This window comes from Mesocricetus auratus, unplaced genomic scaffold (genome assembly GCF_017639785.1).
Source record: "Mesocricetus auratus isolate SY011 unplaced genomic scaffold, BCM_Maur_2.0 Super-Scaffold_100026, whole genome shotgun sequence".
Classification (NCBI taxonomy): Eukaryota; Metazoa; Chordata; class Mammalia; order Rodentia; family Cricetidae; genus Mesocricetus; species Mesocricetus auratus.
Genome location: NW_024429207.1, coordinates 25,555,779 through 25,580,144, shown reverse-complemented (window position 1 = coordinate 25,580,144; position 24,366 = coordinate 25,555,779). Strand labels below are relative to the sequence as shown.

General features: G+C 42.2%; 1 protein-coding gene and 1 long non-coding RNA gene across 4 annotated transcripts; one reads left to right on the top strand and one right to left on the bottom strand.

Annotated features, from left to right (window-relative positions):
- Nucleotides 1–590: 590 nt before the first annotated feature.
- Nucleotides 591–24,314, bottom strand: Bag4 (BAG cochaperone 4). 3 transcript variants are annotated; one of them, XM_013110856.3, is made up of 5 exons: nucleotides 23,681–24,314; nucleotides 16,742–16,846; nucleotides 9,996–10,250; nucleotides 8,445–8,696; nucleotides 591–6,642 (listed from the first exon to the last, which is right to left on the bottom strand). In XM_013110856.3, exons 1-5 carry the CDS (start codon nucleotides 24,149–24,151, stop codon nucleotides 6,160–6,162), a joined length of 1,566 nt encoding a protein of 521 aa, XP_012966310.2. In that variant the 5' UTR covers nucleotides 24,152–24,314; the 3' UTR covers nucleotides 591–6,159. The 3 variants fall into 3 exon arrangements, with proteins under 3 accessions (XP_012966310.2, XP_005066629.2, XP_040587670.1); XM_005066572.4 differs by having other exon boundaries at nucleotides 23,732–24,314; XM_040731736.1 differs by lacking the exon at nucleotides 16,742–16,846 and having other exon boundaries at nucleotides 23,732–24,314.
- On the top strand, nucleotides 6,543–14,380 carry LOC110340314. Its single transcript, XR_002382098.2, has 3 exons — nucleotides 6,543–6,675; nucleotides 9,960–10,109; nucleotides 13,994–14,380. It is a non-coding gene; the product is annotated as an uncharacterized LOC110340314 (long non-coding RNA).
- Nucleotides 24,315–24,366: the final 52 nt, after the last annotated feature.

Genomic DNA, 24,366 nt, shown 5'->3' with positions numbered 1-24,366 from the left:
AGAACTAAATTCTGGAGACTACAGGGGAGGTTTTGGTCTCCCCTGGAGTCTCTTTTGTGACCAAACAGTTCCCAGGAACCAAGCATCTAGGAGGCTTGGGGAGGGTGAGTGTCTGGAGTTTCTTTGTGTTCAGTTTTGGCCCTAGGCTCTGGGAGGCCAGAGGATCTGGAGTTTCCTTGTGTCAGAGGCCCACAAGTCTTTTCTGTAGCCTATCATGGCTGCTAAAGCAGGGGCTGAGTGAGGGGTCTGGCTCCTTTATTTCTAGATTATTAGAAGTGAAGCCTTTGAGTTTAGTTTACCCCTTTCACTTCACTCTCCCTGGCTTTTGCTACTCCTGTCTGTGTCCTGTTTGTGTCTGCCTGAATATTTTCTTGTGATTATCTTTCCCTATCTCTGTGTGTGTGTGTGTGTGTGTGTGTGTGTGTCTACATGTGTCTAAAACAAAGGGCTTTGTTTTCTCTCATTGAACACAGAAAGCATCACATAGAGATGGAATGAAAGATACTTTGTAGAAATAGAGTAACACAGGATGAAATCACTGGCTCCCAATTGCCCCAAGTAACCTAGATAATAAACACAATATCCAGCACTTATGGTAGATGTTCATTTTATAAAACTACGTTCAACCAATTTGCTATTTTCAGCAAATGATGATCACAACACACATATGATCACAAATGCACTACTGCATGGGCCAGGGGCAAGAAAGAGTACATAAGTTAAAATACAAAAGCTATGCATTTGTTTATATTGTAAAAGCTGATTACATGAGAAACCCAAAGCAAGTAAGGTTGGTTGTTGGATAATTCTCTTAAAGGAAGATTAAGCAAACAGGTTGAGTACACAGTAGATAGCAGTCTTAAGTGAACCCGAGGTTTATGAAATCTGGCTGTGAGCAAAAGTTCCAGCCTTAAAATTTAAGAAATATCTTCCTGATAATGCATTGCCACAGACCTGGGAAAGGGGCTGCTGACAGCCTGTGCCACTGTTGCAATCAAAAACCCTTGGGAGTCAGAATGCTGGGATTAAAGGTGTACACCACCACTGCCGGGCCACAGTTCTTAAAGTAACCATTTCCTACTATTTGTATTCACCTAATAAACTCAGTCTATGTGACAGAACTGACATTTTAAATTATGTAAGTCTATGTAGGCTGCCGGGCATTGGCGGTGCAGCACGCCTTTAATCCCAGCACTAGGGAGGCAGAGGCAGGCGGATCTCTGTGAGTTCGAGGCCATCCTGGTCTACAGAGCCAGTTCCAGGACAGCCTCCAAAAAAAAAAAAAAAAAAAAAACCAACCAAACAAAAAAGATCTATATAAGCTAAGAAAGTTTAAAGGAAAACAACAGGCAAAGGGAATTCTCCTTATGTGTATGGAAGGCTCCAGCCGACTTCCTCAGGAGTCTAAGACTAATGAAATGCTGAACCGATCTAGAGAAAGGACTGAGGTCAAATTAGACCGAGGACAGAAGTACCCAAGTAAGACAGAAGAGTAGTTACGGGGAAAAGTAGCTCAAGAAACCACCACTCCCTGTGGGACAGAGCTCTGGTTCGTATTCACAGAGAAGTGACTGTGCAAATATCCAGAAGGGGAGAAACAGACGAGACATGGAAGGAACAGAAAAAGAACTGTCTCTGTTGTCATCCCCTGAAGGAAAAACAGGAAGGCTGAGGCAGGAAGAGCACGGTCCAAATCTACCCTGGGCTACAGAACAAGTTCAAAGCCAATCTGTACTACATGGTGACTCTCACAAAACAACAGATTAAGAGAAAAGAAAAACATGATTGTGTGTTATTTTAAAAATCATCAATTCGATGTGCTGTGGTGTGCATGACTTTAAACACAGTATTTAGCAGGCACATCTCTCAGAGTGAGTTCCAGGACAGCCAGGATTACACAGAGACCGTCTCAAAAAACAAAACAACAAAATCCGAGGGTTCAATTACCCAGCACTCACATGGCGGCTCCCAACTATGACCGCTTCTGGTCTCCAAGGGCAACAGACACACATGGAACACACATACATGTAGACAAAGCACTCAAACACATAAGATGATAAATCTAATAAAATTTTAAGTGGTTGCCTTTGGAGAACAAGAAAAATAGAGTGGAACCAGGAGAATGCTGTTTTTCATGAATTTGACTCAGAACTTAATTTTTTTAACAGACTTATTTTTAAGGGAGGGGGCATGCTATAGTAATGAACATGGAACTCAGAAGGAAACCAGTGAGTCAAGTCTCCCCCATGTGGACCCTGGGGATTCAGCACAAAACTCACAACTTTTAAAAAGAGATAAAAATATTCCAAGATGAAAAAAGAAAAAAAGCTCTATCTACTATCTACTCTCTCAAGGCTTTTCTTAATGGACAACTTAATCTATACCTTTCAACCTAAAAAAAAAATCTGATTAACTTAAAAGGTTTTTATTTATGACAAGGTAGGTGGCACACGCCTTTAATCCCAGAACTCGGGAGGCAGAGGCAGGTGGATCTCTGTGAGTTCAAGACTACCGTGGTCTACAAGGGCTAGTTCCAGGTCGGCCTCCAAAGCCACAGAGAAACCCTATCTTGAGAAACAAACAACAACAACAACAAAAAGGTTATTATTTATGTCAAATGCTGTTTTCAAACCCCATTCCTTTTATTGGTGGTTGTTTTTGTTTGCACAAACCTCATTCTTTAAAGGCATTTAAAACAAGCACACACTGATGGGTAGAGACGAACAGAACCAGGCACCAGACACCGCACCGGGGCCGGTTGTTTATAGTGGGATGTTTACCTGAACAAAGGTCCTGGAGAGGAAACAGCTGTATTTATCATGCCAGGTGTAGGTAACTTTATTGAAGAATTGACAAAAGTGATCCCCAAAGTAATATAAATTTAGATATCTTAAAAAAGTCTAGATGTAAAATTTCAAAAGAAAAGTGTTTCATTTCAAATCAATTTTAAGTCAAAAGTCAAACGAATTTTACAAATCATAAATACTATTTTCATTCTTAAATTCATTATATTTTCAAAGACAGGTCACCAACATTGCTTTTTTCTTTGATACTGGCCATTTGCAATCAATTAACATAGTTTATATCTTTAAGTTCTGAGTTCGTACCTATCCTGAATATCTTGATATAATTAAAAATATAAATCCAGAATCCAGTTCTTCCTTCCAGAAGAATTCCAGTTATTAAATATAGAAATGAAAGAAATAGAAAAACCACCATTTAAACACCACAGTAGTAAGCCACAAGCAAGATCTGCCAGGTGATAGGAGAGGCAAACTCTAAGCAGAAACAGGACATTTGCATAGTCATACTCAGTAATTACAAAGGAAAGCAGGGTAAGCTTACAGTAGTAAATCCTAGCAGATGCCACCTCAGCAGAGTGCTCAAAGTGAACCACACCGGAAATACATGACAACACCAGCTATCCTTATGATACAGCATCACAGAGGGAGAGACTACTCAGACAGAACAACTAAATGCAAAATGGAATCTGGTACGGTTAAGAGGATGCTAATAAAAAGATTATTAAAATATCTATCATTAGCTTGCTACTTTAGCTAATATTAATAGCATTATAAAAGATCAACTCTTAATTGTGACAAGTGTTTTAGTTAGGAAAGAAGTCAAAACGAGCGGAAGGAAGATGGAGGGTACACAGGAACGCTACTATTTTTACAACTCTTCTGTAAGTTTAAAATCATGTTAACAGTTCAAAAATAACTTAAGATATATACACATCTATGTACATTTGTGCATAACGTGTACAATATGTAAAAATGAAGAATGCAGAAATCGGCATCTTGGGCAGCGTAAGTTAAGCAAAAATGTGTTCTGTATCTGTTAGTATCTCGCTGGCAACCCAGTTTTAAGGTTTCTCCTCTTAAACTTTTAATTGTAATTGTCATGCTTTGATAGAAAACTTTTCTTTGAGGGTGGTTAGGTCTCATTTCTGGCTAGCCTGATACTTACTATGTAGACCAAGATGGTCTCAGAATCAGAGACCCATCCACCTGCCTCTGAATACTGAGGTTACAGCTGCATGCCACCATGTCCAGCTTGAAAACCTTTAACAACATTTCTATGTTAGGCCAAAAGTAAGAGAATCAGGGCTACAGCTGTAGTTCAGTAAGTGCTTGCCCTGCACACACACAGCCCTGAGTCTCGGCACCACATAAACCAGGCACAAACTTGTAACAGAAAGGTGAGGCAGAAGGATCAGATCTTTCAGGTTGTCCTAGGCTACAAAGTTTAAGGCCGACCCGGCATGAAATTCTGTTTAAAAAAATTAAACTTGTAGATATAAAACACACACGTGTGCACACACACATCCTGTAGGTAGGTAGATCGATCGATCGAGATCAAGCATGTGTGTGTCACTATGTAGACCAGGTTGACCTTGAACTCAAGAGATCTACCTGCCTCGGCCTGGATTAAAAGTGTATGCCACCAAACCCAGCTAAATAAAATCTTTTAAAAACCACAGACTCCTGGATAAAATCATCACATCTTGAATCACTTAATCTCTTAGTTTTTTTGAGACAGGATCTCATGTGGCTCAGGGTGGCCTTGAATTCATTATGTAGCCGAGGGTGACCTTGCAATCTTCCTGCCTCCGCCTCCCAAATGCTGAGACAGGTATGAACCACTAGGCCTGGTTTATGCAATACTGGGGATTTAACCCAAGACTTCATGCATGCTGGGCAAACACTCTACTAACTCAGCCACATCCCCCATCTCCACACAATATTTTTGCGACATTTCTACTTACTATATGTTGGCATTGGTTTGGTTCTATGTAAGTAGAAGGGATGGCTATAGGTTTAGTATCACTAACATAAAGGTCTGCTAGTCTAGAAAACAAGTATCACTTTGATATTTTACTAAGAAACCGCTTTTGTTGCAAAAGCAGATACCGTATGCTAGACCTCACTTTAGATTTAAAACATAAATTATTTACCTGTCTCTGTATAATAACAGATATTGATAACCAAGAAAGGCCCCTTTCTTAAACTTGGCTTAACAAATCAACAGTTATTAATAATAAATAACATCTGTCTTATGAAACAGGCAATTCTATGTAATTTATTCTAAGAAATAAAGACCAAATTTAAATTAAGACAATGAATTTCCTACTTTAGCTATGGCTGACTCATTCCCTGAGCATGAATCTCCTTTTCCTTCTATCAACTATAAACTGAGCTCAAATCTGTCCCACAGAAACTATTAAATGGAGAACAATATTATTAAATAATCATATTTGTTGCCTTTTGCAGTCACTCTTTATACTAACTGTGGCATTTAGGTTTTATGTTTCTATCATAAGGCTCTCTATAGAAGCAGCAATAGCCAAAGATATTTTTCCAAAAAAAAAAGCAATTTCAAAAGAGACTCTTTATCCAAATACAACAAAAAAGCAAAGAAGTAAAATGTCCACAAACATTGTCATTCTTATGTTAATGTAATTTCCAAATTCACCTTCCCGACTACTATGAAAAGCAGAAGTGGGAAGATCTCTAACATAACATGCTGCACAAAAGGAGATAAATGACTGACTTAGGGAGCCCACTACCACTAAATATATTCAAGTGGTGAAAGGATATGAATTTGTTCAGAACTGCCCATCTATCTGGCTGCCAGTATTAAACATATTACTACAAAATGTACCAAGAAGTAGAATTATATTACATTTGTGAACTGCAGATAACAAACAAAACAGAGGCCAAGAGCCTAAGCTATAATTTACACATGAAGTATATGCAGTCACAATGCACAAAAATGTGACAGTCTAGATGCTTACAAAACAGACTGCTTGTCTCAGATTATGTTGTGATAACCTGTTACGTAAAGTCTATTTCCCTCCTGCTGATAAGAAGCAGCCTAGAGATGCCCATGGATTTCTTCAGGAGTGGGTCTACTTGGAAATACTGATAATTCCAGTCTCCTTGTTATGTTCAGTCTTCTGAAAATTGCAAAGAGCCCTGTAACATGTTCGTCCATTTCTCTGCCAGCTTTTCAGCTCCTTTTCCTTTCAAATTTTAGGTTAGAAGTTGGAATGTGTTGCTTCTTGTCACAACAGGCATTTCAAAAGATGGTAACCAACCGAATTCAAGAGTTCTTTGGCCAAATTAGTAACAGGCTCACCCTTCATTCCAAATTGTTTCATAATCCCTTTTTCTCTAATTTCTCCAGTATGGCCTGGATCTTACAGACAGCCTCTTTTCTGGCCTGACGGACAGAGTCCTGCCCTCCAGTTTCAACAGAATCTAGTTCTAAAAGTTCCTTTGTCAGCATTTCTTCCAGAAGCCAGTATGCTTTGTCTGTCTTTTTTCCTACAAACTCTTCTACTTCTTGCTCAAGATAATGAACCTTTTCCAGCACATGGATGATTTTTTTAATACTTGGAGGTGTACCTTCATCTGAAGAAAAACACTCTTCAGGGAGATTACTCTGAACGGGATTGCTGGCATGGTCACTGGCGGCATTACCATACAACTGAGGCTCAGCACTGTACTGGACTTGAGAATCCAAAAGGTCTGAATTATCATTGTTCATTGCTCCCGAAGATTCATACTGATGGACACTGCACGGAAAGCTGTGCCGGTTCATGCCTTGCCCCGACTGGTTATAGGAGTACGAGGGATCCTTGGAATGGGAAGACAGAAAGGAGAAAGGAAGGTATTTTAATAGGAGGTGTTGGGGAAGTCCTGTTATTTGCCTGTTATTTGTCAATAAAGTACTGTTGAGCCTATAGGAATCTAGATAGGTGGGGCTAGGAGTCCAGGAGGATTCTGGGAAGAAAAAACACGAGAGTCAACATGTAACCGCCATGGGGGTAGGAGCCCAGAACTATTCTCCGGTAAGAGACATACTTAGATTAACAATTATGGGGTAATTACTTAAAGCAGAGCTAGCCAGTAAGAGACAAGCAAGGCCAACAGCTTCATAATGTGTTTATTTGGGACTGATGCGGATCTGGAACCAGGCGGGCGGGAAGGCTCCTCTCAAGGAAAGCTTCTCTTAACAAGGAGGTCATCAACATCACATATAGTACCACCTTTCCCAAACAGGAAAGAACTTGAAAATGTTCCCACCAATAAAACTGGATCCCACCTTAATCATCCAAAAAGAAAACCATTAAGAAGATAAACAGAGAAGCCCTTTCAAGTAAAAGCCACAGAATTCTTAAATATGATGGTTGGAATCTACCTCAATACAAGTCATCTTTGTGAACACTTCACAATCAATCTTACTACCTCACAATCCAGCCAGTGACTTAATAATTAGTTTTCTTCCTTAGTGAAAGCCTCAGGAACACAACCAAAAGCAGACAGTGTTGGTCTGTGACTTACTTAAACAATGCCACACAGACAGTGTTGTGTCTGTGACTTATTTAAACAACGCCACACAGTGTTGTGTCTGTGACTTACTTAAACAACGCCACACAGACAGTGTTGGTCTGTGACTTAAACAACGCCACACAGACAGTGTTGGTCTGTGACTTACTTAAACAACGCCACACAGACAGTGTTGTGTCTGTGACTTACTTAAACAACGCCACACAGACAGTGTTGGTCTGTGACTTACTTAAACAACGCCACACAGACAGTGTTGTGTCTGTGACTTACTTAAACAACGCCACACAGACAGTGTTGGTCTGTGACTTACTTAAACAACGCCACACAGACAGTGTTGTGTCTGTGACTTAAACAACGCCACACAGACAGTGTTGTGCTACTTCATGCTGTTTTTCATCTTCTGTCCACGTATCACTTGAGGTCGTAAAATACACTCTTTGATTCTATTTAAAATTCAGATAGCATCAAAGTAGAAAAGAGGCATTTTTTCCATCTTTTTAAAAAAGTTTATTGTGCTGGAGAGCTAGTTAGCAGTTAAGAGCACTGGCTGCTCTTCCAGAGGACCCAAAGTTGATTACCAGTAGCTACGAGGCAGCTCATAACTGTCTGTAACTTCAGTTCCAGGGAACCTGGCCTCAAAGAGCACCAGGCACACTCATGGTACATAGACATACATGCAGTCAGTACATCTACACACACACATACACAGAGAGAGAGCGACAGAGAGAGAGACAGAGGAAAGTATAAAAAAGATAACCTTAAAAAAAAATCACCAAAGCCGGGCGGTGGTGGCGCACGCCTTTAATCCCAGCACTCGGGAGGCAGAGGCAGGCGGATCTCTATGAGTTCGAGGCCAGGCTGGACCGACAGCCTCCAAAACAATACAGAGAACCCCCCCCAAAAAAATCACCAAACAATAATGCTTATAAAAAAAAGCAAAAACATAAATTAAGATACACAATGCTATAGTGTAATAATCAATTTTTTTGCAGTTAGTCTCCACCACCACAGGCAAATACAGAGATGTGTCATCTTGTATTCTCTTCATTATCTAGAAGTCAAAAGAACAGCATTTGGAAGGTGTCCTACCTTAGGCTGTTGGGGTGGTGGTGAAGGAGGTTGCTGAGGAGAACTGTTGCCAGGCCAGGGTGAAGCACTTTCTGTCATGTAGAGATTCCCAGGTGGGGCTGAGGGTGCAGCTGAAGGCCAGGGGTAACGGGTCCCCATCCCATAAGCACTAGAAGCCCATGCATCATCTTGTGGTCGTACAGTTGCTCCTGACTGTGGCACAGTACGGTTACCATCTCCATAAGGATAATGGGGCAAGGTCATTGCAGGGTTCTAGATTGGAAAAAACAAATATGCTGGTATGCTAATTGGTCACTGTTTAAAAGACAAAACAAAAATTTTAAAGTAATAAAAATAGCATAGACAGATCCCGACCTTCAAGTAAGTCATTATTCAGTTACCAAAAATTCTCCACACCTGAGAAACCCTGACTCCAAATCACAAAGAACAGAGTTGGTGAAAGATTCAGGAATAAGACCTAAAAGTCACTGGATGAGGCATGTTAGTTTCCAAAAACATTACAGATACATGAATCTATACTCTATAAACACAAAGACAGTAGAATTCTTTTTGAAACAAACAGAAATAAATGTGGTATATTCTTAGCATATTAATATAAGACTAAGAGCACAGGAAAAGATTAAGTTAGGGAAACTTCTGAACAACATCTAAAGATTTACTTTATTACAAAAGTTTTATAGGGGCTGCAGAAATGTGTCAGTAGTTAAGAGCATATATTGCTCTTTTAGAGGACCCTGAGTTCAAGTCCTAACACCACGTCAGGTGGCTCCCAAACCCATCACTCCAGTTCCAGGGGTTCTCATACCTCTGGCGTTTGCGAGTACCTATATTCACACACGTGTACAAACACAATCATACATGCAAACACATATACATTATTAAAAATAATGAAAATAAAAGTGGGGGAGGACAAAATAGGAGCCAGGTATGGTAGCATTTGTCTTTAGTCCCACAACTCAGGAAGCAGAAGCAGACAGGCGACTGTGAGTTTGAGGCCAGCTTGGGTTATATACTGAGACCTGGTCTCAAAAAGAAAGAAAGAAAAGAAAAAAAATTATAATTATGGGCTAGTGAGATGGCTCAGTAAGTAAAGGCACTTGCTTTAAAGACCTGAATTTGAACCCGGGAACCCACAGAAGATAAAATGAGAACACACTTCACAAAGTTGTCCCCTGACCTCCACCATGGATATGGTACATGTGTCATCCCCCCAACTCCCATCAGGCACACAAATAACAAATAAAACTTAGAATTTAAAAGAACTATGATTATGACATTTTTAAGGTATCTTTGGCCAAAATCCTCCATAGAAAAATATCTGACCATCTACAGTGTTTTTTTTTTTTTGAGACAAGGCCACACTATGTAGCCTTGGATAGTCTTGAACTCAATGGGATTAGCTTGCCTCTGCCTCATGAGAATTGGGGTTAAAGGTGTACACACCATGCCTGGCTCTAGTTGTTTTCTTAAGCTGGTACTCACGTAATAAACACCTTTCCACTGTTTACAATTCAGGAAGCAGAACTGTTTCCCTGACAGAAAACTACTTACCTGTGAAGCAGGATATCCTGGAACCTGACCCCTGAGAGGAGGCGCTTCTGTTTGACAGTCCTGCTGGGAATATATCCAACGGGAGACTGGAGTTGGGCTGTTACCAGGTGAACGGTAAGTGCTTGGAACTTCCGTGGAGTAATTGCTTTGGGTATAGCCAGGTACATAATAAGCCCCAGAGTATGAGGCAGTATTTGGTCCAGGGCCAGGAGGGTATGGTGTACCATATGCTCCATTTGTATAAGAATTCAAACTCTGAAAAAAAGGAAAATCAGGGAGGAAGAAAGATGAATGAGTTAAAGGGCTGAAATATGTTGTAGAATATTAATTTAAGATGTGTTACATTTGTTTATGCTGTAGAACATTTGTTTTAATGATGCAAGGATGTGTTGCACTCTTTGATGTTGTACTTATTTAACTCTGTGAAGCTGTGTTACTTTGCCTGCCTAAAACACCTGACTAGTCTACTAAAGAGCTGAATGGCCAATAGGGAGGCAGGACAAAGGATAGGCGGGGCTGGGAGGCAAACAGAATAGGAGAAAAAGAGGGATCTGGAAGCAATAGAGATCAAGGAGCATGAAAAGTAGGGGCCAGGCTTCCAGCCACACAGCCAGTCACAGAATAAGCATGAAACTAAGACTACAGAAGTAAGAAAAGGAAAAGGCCCAGAGGAAAAAGGTAAACCGAATAAATTAACAAAAGCTGACTAGAAATAAGCCAAGCTAAGGCCGGGCATTTATAAGTAATAATAAGCCTGTGTGTTTATCTGGGAGCTGGGCGGTGGGCCCTCAAAGAGCAAAGATCCAAAAGAATAAAGAGTAAGAACACAACCAACTACAGAAATGCACTTAATGTCCAACCTTGAAAATGTTAGCAAGAAAAGATACCGGTAACTGACAAAAGTCTAAGCTATCTCAGCAGTCTCTGAGGCACTCCTTCTCTTCTCTACTGTAAGCACAAGCCATGCACTGAGCTCAGGCTATGAGCTATGCTGCACCAATGAAAGAATATATCGTGATGGCAGATGAAGTGACAAAGTAATGGCCTCCTCAAACATTTCTTAAATATAATTCACAATCACATCCACTAGCAGAGAACTTTTATCCACAGAAGGAGACTCTAGGAAACATGGGGGACAAGCAAGAGAAAAAAAAAAAAAAAAGAAATACCATTACATAATAGAAAGGATAAAGAGAGAAATCAGAGATAGACCTCACTCTGTAATTACTCTCAGCTTCAGTTTCTCTAACAGGAAAATGAAGAGTCTAAACGTACCTTGCAGGATTACAGAGAATATAAGTGAGATAAAAAATAATTGACTTAGCAGGTACAACAGACGGTGATTACATTGCTATATTATGACAAGTTCAAGAAACGAACCTATGTCTGATTCTATAGTCCATATTGGACACTGAAACCACCCTGCTTCCCAGATAACACCAACAACTATAACAGAGAAACTCCTTACTTATTACTAGTGTGGTTGTTGTTTTAAATAGCACTAGGAACTAAACCCAGAGCCTTGTGCATGCCAGACAAGTGTGTTACCAATAATATACATTGTCAGTCCCTTTTCCTGTAGTTTTAAATCACCTACCTAGACGATTGCATTGCTGATATCCAGAATTGTGTTTAATGCTCCAAACAAGATTAAAGCTAAGCCCTAAGCTTAAACGATTACTTTAATGTTTCCATTCTCTCTCCCTCCCTCTCTCCCTGTCTCTCTCTCTCTGTGGATGTGTGTGTGGGTGTGAATGATGGGTGTATGTGTATGATGTGGAGGGGACATGTATGTGCCATAGCATACTTGTGAAGGTCAGAGGATGAACTTGTTTGATACAGGGACTCTTGTTTACGCCAGGCTAGGGATTACAGACACATGGGCTACTGCATTTAGCCTTTATGTGGTTCTGGGTATCCAAATTCAGGCCATCACGTTTGCATGGCAGACATTCTGTCCACTGAGCGGTCTCCCCAGGTCCACTTTAGCTTTTTAAAATTGTAAAATCAGTGTGTTGGTAGCGCACGCCTTTAATCCCAGCACTCGGGAGGCAGAGGTAGGCGGATCTCTGTGAGTTCGAGGCCAGCCTGGTCTACAGAGCGAGTGCCAGGACAGCCTCCAAAGCCACAGAGAAACCCTGTCTCGAAAAACCTAAATAAATAAATAAATAAAACAAAAATCAAAATAAATCAAATTCCAAAAAAAAAAAAATTAATCCCAGCACTCGGGAGGCAGAGGCAGGCGGATCTCTGTGAGTTCGAGGCCAGCCTGGTCTACAGAGCGAGTTCCAGGACAGCCTCCAAAGCCACAGAGAAACCCTGTCTCCAAAAACCCAAAAAAAAAAAAATTTAAAATCAAGTTTTCTTGTAACCATTGCTGTCTCTAACCTTTTCATTTTAACTACACATGACTAAAATGGCTGTGTTGGCACCTGTTTGCAATCCCAGCACTGTGGCAGGGAAAATTTCATGACTGTAGCCAGCAGACTACATAGTGAGACCTTGTCTGAGGAAGGGAGGAACCCTAAGTGTGTGTACACACCTGTGATCCCAGCACTAAGAAGGTGAGACAGGAGGAATATGAGGTAGAAGACGGCCTGGCCCACATTAGTAGGACCTGTTTCAAAAAACTAACAAGAGAAACAAAATACGAATGCCCAAAGAACTTAATGTGAGGTGAGGAACAATAAAAGATTAAAGAGCCAAATAATATTTATCCAGAAGCCCTTCAGGTTTTCAGTCTGAAGAAAGTACAGATTTGATAAGACATGTGACTTTTTGTTGAATTTGGATTCCCAATGAAATCATTCACCTAGAAAAAAGTCACAGGTATGAAGTAGCTCATGTACATAATTTGTAGTTGCACAAAATGGGATATATATGGTAGGAGAGAAGACTCAGTGGTTAGGCACTGGCTGCTCTTCCAGAGGATCCAGGGTTAGTTTCCAGCACCCATAAGACAGCTCACAATCATTTGTAACTCCAGTCCAGGGGATTCAACTCCCTCTTCTGGCCTCTTTGGGCACTGCACACATGTGATGCACATACATACAAGTTAAGTAAGGCATCCATATATATATAAAATAAAAATAAGTAACTTTTTTTTTTTTTTGGTTTTTCGAGACAGGGTTTCTCTGTATTGTTTTGGAGGCTGTCCTGGAACTCGCTCGGTAGACCAGGCTGGCCTCGAACTCACAGAGATCTGCCTGCCTCTGCCTCCCGAGTACTGGGATTAAAGGCATGTGCCACCAACGCCCGGCTAAAATAAGTAACTCTTAAAAAAATTAGTTACACAAAACAGAATTTAAAGCCAGGTGGTGGCAGTGCACACCTTTAATCCCAGCACTTGGGAGGTAGAAGTAGTGGATCTCTGTGAATTCAAGGCCAGCCTGGTCTACAGAGAGAGTTCCAGGACAGCCAAAGCTACAGAGAGACTCCGTCTTGAAAAACAAAGAAACAAAAATCCAAATCCTGTATGATAATGAAATGACTAAATGATAAAAAATAAGTTTTTAAAAATGTATTTTTTTATTTCATGCACATTGGTGTTTTGCTTGTATGTATGTCTATATGAGGGTGTTGGATCCTTTGGAAATGGAGTTACAGGTGTTGTAGGCTGCCATGTGGGTGCTGAGAATTGAACGTAGGTCCTCTGCAAGAGCAGCTTGTACTCTTAACTGCTGACCCACCTCTCCAGTACCAAGGACTATTCTTTGAAGGAATTTTATTCAAATTATTGTTAGAAACAAGTAGATTTAATTAGAATTGTTTTCTTGTAATTTTTTTAAACTTTACTTATTCACTCCTTTTTCTTTTTTTGAGATAGGTCTCATTATGTAGCTTAATGAGACTGGAATATGCTATGTAGACAGGGCTGGCCTTGAACTCACAGAGATCCTCTGCCTCTGCCTCCTGAGTACTAGACTAAAGGTGTGTGCCATCCCCTCAGCCAGGTTGCTGAAGCTACTCAGTGTTTGTGTCCTGGTCTTGTTCTGCAGTCTAGTGGAGGTTGGCCTCTGCTGCAAACGTACTCCACCAGATCATCAGGCAAGTCAAGAAGCATCTCCATCTTCACCCAAGCAGGAGGCACTGGAACAGCTCCGTATGTACTGTACAGTCCAGATGTCAATGGGGACAGGAAGAACAACCCAGGACCTTGGAACAAACTGGGTCTCCATAAATATAAAGTCTCATCAGTGCCACTGGACTACAGCAAACTGAAGGCCCATGAAGCTCACCATAAGACTGCTTATATCAGGAAGGTCTTTCAGAGGCCATCTGTACAGTTTCTCACTTAACCAAGAAATACTTTTCTGAATCTCTGAAATCATGCTCTTTTTGTTTGTTTGTTTTATCACATTGATGAATAAATCTCTGAAACTTGATAGTGTCACTATTCAACACTGAAAATCCATATGGGACTTTATAGCTGCAATGTAGGGAATAAAGTACTAGAATTTAAAGGAAAAGAAAAAGAAAGCAGGTGTGTGCCACCATACATGGTCTTATCTATTTCTTTATTTTTTTACATGCATTGGTATTTCGCCTGCATGTATATCTGTGTGAGGCTGTCAGGTCTTGAAGTAAGACAGTTGTGATCTGCCATGTGGGTGATGGGAATTGAACCCAGGTCCTTTGGAAGAGCAGCCAGTGTTCTTCACCACTGAGCCATTTCTCCAGCCCCTTTATCTATTTCTTTTTTGTGTGTGACAGTGGTGGGTCACATGTGCATAAATGCTATATGGCACACATTTTGAGCTCACCTAGTGAGAGTTGCCAGCATGTGGGTTCCAGGAACTGAACCTGGTGATAAGACTTGGTGACAAGTACCTTTACTCACTGAGTTATCTTGCTGGCACTCCTTTGTAAAATTTTAATCATGCTATGTGTATTAGTCACTTTTCTATTGCTATGATAAAACATTGTAACCAAGGCAACTGAAAAGGAGAGTTTACGTGGGCTTTTGGTCCCAGAGGGTGAGTCCATTGTGGTGAAACGGAGACTCAGAAGCTGGACAAGTAAGCTGAGAGCTATAATTCTTTTTTTGGGGGGGGTGGTTTTCCAGACAGGGTTTCTCTGTGTAGCCCTAACTGTCCTGCAATTTGTTCTGTAGACCAGGCTGGCTTCGAACTCACAGAGGTGCACCTGCCTCTGCCTGCTGAGTGCTGGGATTAAAGTCATGTACCACTAGCACCCTTAAACTATTAGCACAAAGCAGAAAGAGGAAGTTCAGAGTGGCTTAAGCCTTTAAACCCTCAAAGTCTACCCAGAGACATACTTCTTTAAGCAAGGCCATGCCACTTAAATCTCACAAACAGTACCACCAACTGAGGACCAAGTTTTCAATCGCCAGAGTCAAAGGGGGATAGTCTTCCTTTGTTGTTTTTAGATGAACATACTTAGTAGGTTTATTAACAAGCAATAAGATATGCTAGTTGGTATTTGCTTCAAAATACTCTAAAGATAAATATGGTCAAGTGTTGAGACTTGTGGAAGCTAAGAGGACATTTCTTTCTTTTCTTTTTTTTCTTCTTCTCTTCTTTCTTTCTTTTTTCTTTCTTTCTTTCTTTTTTTTTTTTTTTTTTTTTTTTTTTGAGACAGGTTTCTCTGTGTAGCTTTGGAGCCTGTCCTGAACTTGCTCTGTAGACCAGGTTGGCCTGGAACTCACAGAGATCCACCTGCCTCTGCCTCCCGAGTGCTGGAATTACAGGTGTGTGCCACCAATGCCCAGCCCATTTGTTTCTTTTGTTTTAAATTTTCCTTAATGTTAAAAAGGAGGAAGAAGAAGAAGCTGGGTATGGTGGTCATCGGCCCACACATAATTCCTGCACAAGAGACTGAGCGATCTCTCAGAAAGGAGGAGGAAGTTCCTGTCACTGAGTCTATAAGCTGCACAGGACACGCTGGCACCCAGTGTGCAACAGGGCAACAGAGATGGCTCAACAGGTCAAAGTGCCTGCTTTGCAAGCCTAGTGACAGGAGTTTAATCCCTAGAGCCCTGAAAACAGCTCCTGAGAGCTGCCCTCTGCCTTCCACATGTGCACTGTGGCACACTCCGGCCACACACAGACTACAAAAAATGCATTAAAACATTTAAAAGATATGTAAGTGTTTCAGGTATAGACAGATGACAAAGGAAAGGCTGGAGACGCATTTCCAAATACAGCCATGTTAGAACGGCACATAGTTATTTTTACTCTTTCTTACTGTCAGTTTCACTTACATGCCTGTCTGTCTGAGAAGGGCCTTACTCTGGAATTCACTGTGAAGCCTCTGCTAGGGCTAAACTTGAGGTTCTCCTAATCTCTGCTTCTGCATCCTCTTTCCCCCTTTATTTTGGTTTTTCAAGACAGGTTTCTCTGTGTAGCCCTGACTGTTCTGGAACTCACCCTGTAGAGCAGTCTGGCCTTGAACTCAGAGATCTGCCTGCCTCTGCCTCCTGAGTTCTGGGATTAAAGGCGTGCGCCACCGCTGCCTGGCATGCTAATAATTTTTTAAATTGAAGCTTGGCAGAGTGCTTACTTAAGTGTTCGTGAAGCCCTGGGTTTGATCTCTAAAACTAAATAAAACTGGGTGTTGTAAGAGGGGCTATAACCTTAGCACTTATGAGATGGAGCCATAAGGATCAAGAGGTCCAAGGTTCACCTCAACTGTATACAATTTTAGTCCATCCTGTGCTATATAAAACTGTCTAAAAAAAAAAAAGGAAAGAAAAAAGACAGAGAAATCTCAATTTTCAGCCATACCTGGCCTTGTAACTCTGGTCTCACAGGATATGCGTTTGGGTATGGGGCCCTCGGTCGCACAGAATTCCAATAGTTGGAATTATAGCCAGGGTATGGTGACTGTTCCTAAGGAAAAGGGGAAAACAAGTTAATTTTAAACAGCATTCTTCCTGTTGCCGATGCTTTCTTTTGAAACAGTTTCTCTACATATTCCAGGCTGGCCTGAAACTTGCTATGCCACCAAGGCTGGCCTCAAACTTGCAATCCCCCTGCCCCTAGCTAGAATTCCTAGTTAGAATTACAGGTGTGCATTACCATGTTCAATTCACTCTTTTTTGTTTTATTTTGTTTTGTTTTCGAGACAGGGTTTGTGTGTGCAACAGCTTTGGCTGTCCTGAAACTCGTTCTGTAGACCATGCTGGCCTTGAACTCACAGAGATCCTCCTGAATGCTAGGAATAAAGGCGCATGCCACCACCACCTGGTCCAATTCACTCTTAACAATGGTTAGATAGGAAAATGGAATCTCTAACAAGAGGCAAGATAATGGGAATCAAAAAGGAGTCCTACTATAAACCACTATAATTATTAAACTTAAAAGATAAAAGTATAAGTGTATCACATGCCTCAGAACAAAACAACTATTGAATAGCTGGTAAAACACTGATCTTATGCACTGTCTACCACACACTGAAATGATAAAAGGGATTCTATGTGAAGACTAGTAAAACCACAGACAGTAGTTTGCCTTCTCCCAATTCCAGTCACTTCATGTCAATATATGTTGAGTATACCCAATCTGAAAATCTGAAATCCAAACTGCTCTAATTCTGGATATTTTGAGCTTTGATATGGCATTGTAAGAGGAAAAAGTCATACTTGACCTCAGGTGATGGGCTGCAGTCCATGCATGTAAACAGACAGGGAGAGTGATTCAGTGGTAGAGCCCTTACCAAGTTCATTCAAAGCTCCAGGTCCCATTCACAGCACAACAACACAAACAAATGTATTAAAGTGTTGTACAGTTAGTTGCCTTCAAAGCTACATGTAGAAGTTGTAAATAAATGAATTTCATGTTTACTTTCAGGTCCTGACTCCAAAATAATTCATTATTTTTATGCAGGTATCTTTCAAAAACCTGAAACCTGACGTATTTCTGGTCCCAAACATTTCAGATATGAAATAGTTAGCCTGTTTAACTACTACAACATAGTTACTTGTCACTAGGATAATACTTAACCTAACAACGTTGGAATATGAAACTATTACTACTCAAGTTACTACAAGTAAATACATCTTTTTTTTTGTTTGTTTTTTTGTATTCTGGTGCCTTTTCCTATAGCTAAGCTTTCTGTTTACAACCTATAATTTCAGTGCCATCAACTCATATAGAACAATCACCGCTGTGATGACATCTTTTTAGGCTCTGTCCTCAAATAAACTGCAATAAAGCCACTAAACTCTTGTAAGAATCCTCCAAACCAATTCTTAACCCTTTCCAAAGTACTGACTGTCTAGTTTAACACATGATCTGTTTATTATTCAGTAAGGTAAGTTACTTGGCTTTGAACTTACGGATTAAGTGTACTTTTGGCTCATAACAAACCATTTTTATTTCCTTTGAAGAAGAGGGTTTTGTCTGTTGGTTTTTGTGGTTTGTTGGTTGTGCTGGATTAACCCTGGGATTATTGTGTACCTACACTCTCTCCCACGAATTTAAATCATGAGTGAAGACATGAAGAGACAAGGGCTGAAGCTCACTGCCCCGAGGCAGCGAGGCCAAGCCTAAATCTTAGGAACTCCAGCAAGGGACTGTCCATCCAGCTGACTCTTTCCGGTTCAATTTCACTACCAGTATCCTCCACACTATGCGTTTCCTTTCTTCCTGACTCAGCTTCCTCACACCATAGTCCCTTGCTTTTCTTTCTTCAGATACTCACCTCACAAAATCCAAACCCTGTTGAAATGGAATTATCCACTGTGTAGAGAAAATGCAAACAGCTCTCTAGTTTGTTTATAGTTTGTCCCTTTTTTCTTCCCATACTGGGTATTAAACCCAGAGTTTTAAAAAGCTAGGCAAGTATTCTACCAGTGTGGTACATCCCTAGCCATTTGTTATTTTACTTTAAGACAGGGTTCTACAGAGTTGCCGGGCTGCCCTGAAAATTCCTAACGTTTCATCCTAAGCTACCTCAAGAGATGGGATTGCAGGCCTTGCCAAGCTCTCTTCTATCTTCACGTTCCACTATTGCTGTGCATCTCAAGAAGGCGCTCAGCACTGACAATTGCACAGACTCCGTAGTAGACTCGCCCCCACCCCAGAACAGTCTGAGTACATAGGGTTAGGGTCACTCAAGTGAGCATGGGTGAGGGGTTATTCGCAGGTGCACCGACAATGAACAGCGGCTACACCACCTAAGGCCATCCAAACCCACCCCACCCCAGCAATGGTTAACTGTCAATTGTGCCTCTGGAAGGGGTGGTGCCTTGCCAGCCACTTTCTACTAGCATCTGTTTATGGCCTATAAACTCTCAGAAAAGTGGAGTGGCATGAGTCTCCGCTCCATCTGTTATGGAGTGCTGCTAGGCCCAATATTGTGAAGGTAATCACAGCTGCTGTGACTTCCCCAGTGCAACAATCATACCATACCCAGCAGACAGTCTTCCCTAACAGCCCTCTCCTTTCCCTGGCTCAGTCTTCCCATCCACACTTCCATAATGTTCTGGAGCCTTAGAAGGATAAAATGCATGTCCCATTTAGGGCTGAGCATTCAACAGTCACATTTTTTAAAAGCCCATTAACCAGTTATAAGTCTCAGCATTAATCACCACCCACTATAACACACACACAAACCCCACCACCACCAATACCAACAACAGCAAACCTTTGACCAAACTTGAGAATAGCACTAATTGTGAGCATAAACATAAATAATTTGAAGGAAGATCTTTAGTGGGCGCAATTTGTCCATTTAGCAAAACAGCAGTAGCAGCCATTTCCCCATTAGGGCCTATGACCTACCCAGCCACAGGCTTTTGAACAGGCTTACAGTACCAGTCATGAATTATCTCCTGTAGCGTGGGACTCAAACACAAAGTGATTCGTTAACCCTATAACAGTCACGCCATTATCACACAAGTGGGCACATTTTGGCAGGCAAGTTAGTGGTTTAGCATGGGTCCATATCTGGTTAAGACTGTTAGGGTTTTTTTTCCTCAGGCTGGCTGCATAGCAACTCAAGGCATTACGAAAGTTAGCCAGCAGGGAGAACGCTTCCAGCTCAGCTTCACTTTAGTCTCTCTGTCCTGAAAACAAGGCATGAAGTATCTTCAACAGCAGGATTTTTTAGTCAGGCATTGGTGGTGCACACCTTTAATCCCAGCACTCAGGAGGCAGAGGCAGGCGGATCTCTGTGAGTTAGAGGCCAGCCTGGTCTACAGAGCGAGTTTCAGGACAGCCTCCAAAACAATACAGAAAACCCTGTTTCGAAAAACCAAACCAAACCAAACAAACAAACAAACAAAAACCCAGGATTTTACCATCCAGTTCTGGTGGCCAACCAAGAGCAGTGGCAACAGAATAGAAACATTACAAACAACATGCATGTATATACATCACATATGTGCCTGGTGTCTGAAGAGGCCAGAAGGGGGCGTCAGACCACCTAGAACTACAGTTAGACAGTTGAGAGCTGCCATGTGGATGCTGAATTGTGCTCATAACCACTGAGCCATCTCCCAGCCCTAGAAGTTGCTCTCTCAAAAAGTTGATGAAAGCCTGGTGGTGGCGGCAGCACAAGTCTTTAATCCCAGCTCTTGGGAGGCAGATGTAGGCTGGTCTGAGTTCAAGACCAGCCTGGTCAACAAATCAAGTTCCAGGACAGCCAGAGCTACACAGAGAAACCCTGTAACATGTAGTCTTCCTGCCAGTCACTTGGGTCCCGCTGCTGTCGCAGCCCCCAAACAACACACAAGACACTATATTAATTATAAAGCTGTTAGCCATTTGCTTGATTTCTTATCGGCTAGCTCTGACTTAATTATTAACCCATAACTGGTAATCTAAGTATTTCCACATGATCTTCTCTTACTGGAGAAAGGGTCAGGACCTCTTACTTCTCCCATATCCTACATCGTGACTCACTGTGGCTCTGTTTTCCAGAATCCTCCTCAACTCCTAGTCCAACCTATCTTGTTTCCTTATTGGCCAACAGTGCTTTATTCATTAACCAAAGAGAGACATATACACAGAAGGATTTCCCCCATTGAAACTCTGTCTCAAAAAAACAAAGAAAACAAACAAACCAAAAACCTAAAACCAAACCTGGTTAAGAGTGGTAGACTTCCAATTTTCCCCTATGCCATATTTAAATGTTAAAAAAACAGGTAGGGTAGAGCTCACCTATACTGAGCATTTGAGAGATAGAGGCAAGAAGCTCAGAAATTCAAGATCACCCTTGGCTACATAGAGACCTATCTTGGAAAAAATAATGAGTAAAGTCTTAGTGTATTCAGAGTAAGCTCCTGAACATACTTAACCCTTTGCTGTGCACATGAACCAGTTGCAAGACTCTGCATTTCTGACAGCCTTGCAGTGATACTAAAGGTTGCTGCCCACAGATCACACTTTCTGGGTAGATTTTTAAAGTTTCCTGCAGGGTTGCAGGTATAGGTGGGTCACTGATAGAAAATACGCCTAGAATACACAAGGCCCTGGGTTCAAGTCCCACCACTAGAGGGAAAACAAAGGAAAAATTCCTATCCCCCCTTCATGTGTGAGCCCATGCATATTTGCATGTGTGAGGACACTGTACATGCATACTGAGGCCCGAGACTCATTTCCCTCAATCGCTCTTCTATCTCACTCAAGGAAGCAGGGTCTCTCAATCAAAGCCACATTGCTAGCTAGTCTTGTCAGCCAGCTAGATCTAAGGATCCCAACTCAACCCTCTAAAGCTGAACTCACAGATAAGCCACCCAGCTTTTACATGGGTCTAGGGATCCAGGGTCCTGACTACACACACAAGGCAAGCGCCTTGGCCACAGAGCATTTCACTAGCCTTGTACTTTTTTTTTTAATTTCAGAGATATAATATAAAATTTAGTACAAGTCAATAAAGTTAAGACTGTCGCTGGGCATTGGTGGTGCATGCCTTTAATCCCAGCACTAGGGAGGCAGAGGCAGGCGGATCTCTGTGAGTTCGAGGCCAGCCTGGTCTACAGAGCCAGTTCCAGGACAGCCTCCAAAGCCACAGAGAAACCCTGTCTCGAAAAACCAAAAAAAAAAAAAAAAAAAAAAAAAAGATCAACTCCTTTTCCTCATCAACTGATCTTTAATTTGGGTGATTACTTCATCATTAGACCATAAAAGCCCAACAGCCTACTCATTCCACCCTACTTTTGGAATCAGCACAGGAAATATGGATTCTTCTTTACATTAACCTCTTAGTACTGCATGTATTTATTCTTACACAAGTTTTAGAGATATACTTAGTCCACCCTTTTAAAATGTACAATCCAGCGGTTTTTAGGGTTTTTAGTGAAGTCTTTATCACTAACTTCAGAACACTGTATCACTTCAGAGGCCAGGTTTTCAATGCTTCCTTCCAGTCTCCAACTCCAGCAGCCCACCAATGTTTCTGTCTCTAGGAATTACTTACTGTGTCACTGCATTTAAATGGAGTCACACAATATGAAACCCAATCCTTGTGACTACCTTCACCCACCAAGCATGATCTATTCAAGGTTCATCCATGTTGAAACAAACATGTACAGAGAATCCATAACATTCTGGATGTTATGTTCTAGAACATATGCCAAGTTTGGTAATCCAGCCATCAGTTGATAACTATATGAGTTACTTCCAATTTTGGTCATTATGATTAATGATGCTATAAAGACATGTTAAACAACTTTTTAGGGGGACACGTTTTCCGTTTCTTTTTTTGTTTGTTTTTGGTTTTTGTTGTTGTTTTCCATTTCCTTTTTTTTTTTTTTTTTTTTTTTTTTTTGGTTTTACGAGACAGGGTTTCTCTGTATTGCTTTGAAGGCTGTCGATCCAGCCCGGCCTTGAACTCACAGAGATCCGCCTGCCTCTGCCTCCCGAGTGCTGGGAGTAAAGGCGTGCGCCACCACCGCCCGGCTTGTTTTCCATTTCTTGAATACACTTAACAAGTGGATGTGCTAGATCATAAGGCTAATTCTCTGCCACAAATTTTACCAACTACCCAGCTATTTCCCAAAGCACTGTAGTATCTTGCAATCTCATTAATGTGTGGCAATTTTATAATTCATTTTCAGCAAATGAGGATGTTATGAAGGCTAAAGATGTGTGCCACCATCCTATACCACTTTAGGAGAAAATAGAAATGCATTTGTGGCATGTATACAGGTAATAAAATGTTACAGGTCCAAATAGATTAGGGAAGTTAATCTCTCAGAGCCTTTTTCATTCAAAAATAGGAAAGCATTAATAACATCTGTCTTTCAGCCTTGTGACGATTAAATAGAACATAAAGGTACTTTGCAATATTGATTATTCGTGATTCAATCCCAGGCAAAGACTTAGTGACAAGGGACTAAACGATCGGCCCCCCACCCCTCCCCCGCGGGAGGGGCTGCTGAGTAACGCCTGGGGCTGCAGCTGCCCGAGCCACGCAGGATAAATTATTACAGCCCAGTCACCCTACATTACGCTCTCGGGAGAGAGATCCTGCTGCCCGCCACTAAGCTTAGGAAGTCAGCGCCGAATAATTTTTCGGCTTTTTTTTTTTTTTTTTTTGGTGGTGACAGGAACACTTATGACGGCTGAAGTAAAACACGAAGAGACAAATGGAACACGGGCATCTATCCCCTCACTCACGTCTCCAATCTCTGTCTCTGCACCCTCCCCAGAAGAAGAACAAATCAGAAACCCGAGTCGTAACAAACCCTAAGTACAAAACCCCGCAATGGTCCTCACCTCCGCCCAGGACTTCCCGTCTGGGTCCCCGGGAAAGACTGCGAAGCTCACCTGGTGTCCGCCCCCGGCTCTACTCGGCTCTGCCCAGGCGGCTCCGGAGGGGTAGTAGGCATCGCCACCTGCGCCTTCTCCGGGCCAGGTGGTCTCGGCCGGGGCGCCCCCGCGCCCTCGCCAGGAAACTGGAGGCTGGGGAGGCTCGGGCCGAAGAGGAGGGTATAAGGGCGGAGGTACGTGCACCGGGACATCGCCGCCCCCGGGCCCGTAGTAGCGGCCGTACGAAGGGCCGTCACTGGGGCCGTAGCCCGAGCGCCTCAGGGCCGACATGGGCTCCGCTGCCGCGAAGCGCTTCCCGCCCCCCACGGCCGGCCTATTGCGCAGGCGCTTGCGGGCGACAGGTACTGGCGGGCGGCGAAAGGGGTCGGACGGCCGCAGCCAATCCCGAGCCGGTTCCGCCCCTTGCACGCCGGGCATGGAGCCGGAGATGGATCGTACCCCTCGCTGTGGGGCTCGGAGCGGGGAAGCGGACCGACCCCGTACTCGTGACGCGGGGTCAACGCCTGTTTCCCCACCCCGCCCTCCGTCCAGTGGACGTGGACACCACTTCGCTGCCCGGAGAGGAAGAAACGCTGCCCACCGCCGCTCGCCCGGCACGCCTCTTTTCTGTGGACGGACAGGCGATACCGGAA